Raw genomic sequence first — 707 nt, forward strand, 5'->3', positions numbered from 1 at the left:
CAGCTGCTGCTGCTGCAGCAGCTGCTGCAGCTGCAGCTGCTGCTGCAGATACACCTGAGCAGCAGCACCGCTCTTCTCCGCCAGCCGCAGCGGATCCGCCTGCAGCAGAAATTCCTCGAAAGCAGCAGAGACGAGGCCTTCAGGTGCATGCAGCTCAGCACGGCTCCTGCTGCTGCTGCTGCTGCTGCTGCTGCTGCTGCTGCTGTTGCTGCTGTTGCTGCTGTTGCTGCTGTTGCTGCTGCTGCGCCAGGTAGCTGGAGTTGAAGCCCCTCCAGGTGTAGTAGATGCTGCTGGTGGAGTTGCTGCTGCAGTTGCTGCTGTTGCTGCTGCTGCTGCTGCTGCTGCTGCATCTGCCCCCTGTGGTGTGTCTGCAGCAGCCGCCGTTTCTCCAGTACCAACCGCAGCAGCAGCACCTCCTCCCTGCTGCTGCTGCTGCTGCTGCTGCTGCTGCTGCTGCTGCTGCTGCTGTTTCACAAGCCCCAATACAACGGGGTCCTCCTCTAGAGAGAAAGAAAAGAGAGAAGGAAGCAATCCAAAGTCTGCTGCTTCCGCGCATCCCCCCGGCATTGCCTGCAGGGCGTTGTGCTGCAGCGCAGCAGCAGCAGCAGCAGCACTAGCAGCAGCAGGTGACCCTGCAGCAGCAGCAAACCCTCAAAACCACCAAAAAACTCCACGCGGTGTACACGCAGCTCCTCCACCCAACCCAG

The 707-nt window shown here is 61.1% G+C and overlaps 1 protein-coding gene across 1 annotated transcript in view; it reads right to left on the bottom strand.

The window, feature by feature from the left end:
* EMH_0084600 (uncharacterized protein) overlaps nucleotides 1-567 on the bottom strand; it is a gene marked incomplete at both ends in the record, with an annotated part of 1754 nt that extends 1187 nt beyond the window's left edge. Inside the window, one exon of the mRNA XM_013500792.1 lies at nucleotides 1-567. Within this exon, the coding sequence (XP_013356246.1) occupies nucleotides 1-567 (567 nt within the window).
* Nucleotides 568-707: the final 140 nt, after the last annotated feature.

Source organism: Eimeria mitis, genomic scaffold, assembly GCF_000499745.2.
Source record: "Eimeria mitis Houghton genomic scaffold, Emh_scaff5860, whole genome shotgun sequence".
Lineage (NCBI taxonomy): Eukaryota > Apicomplexa > Conoidasida > Eucoccidiorida > Eimeriidae > Eimeria > Eimeria mitis.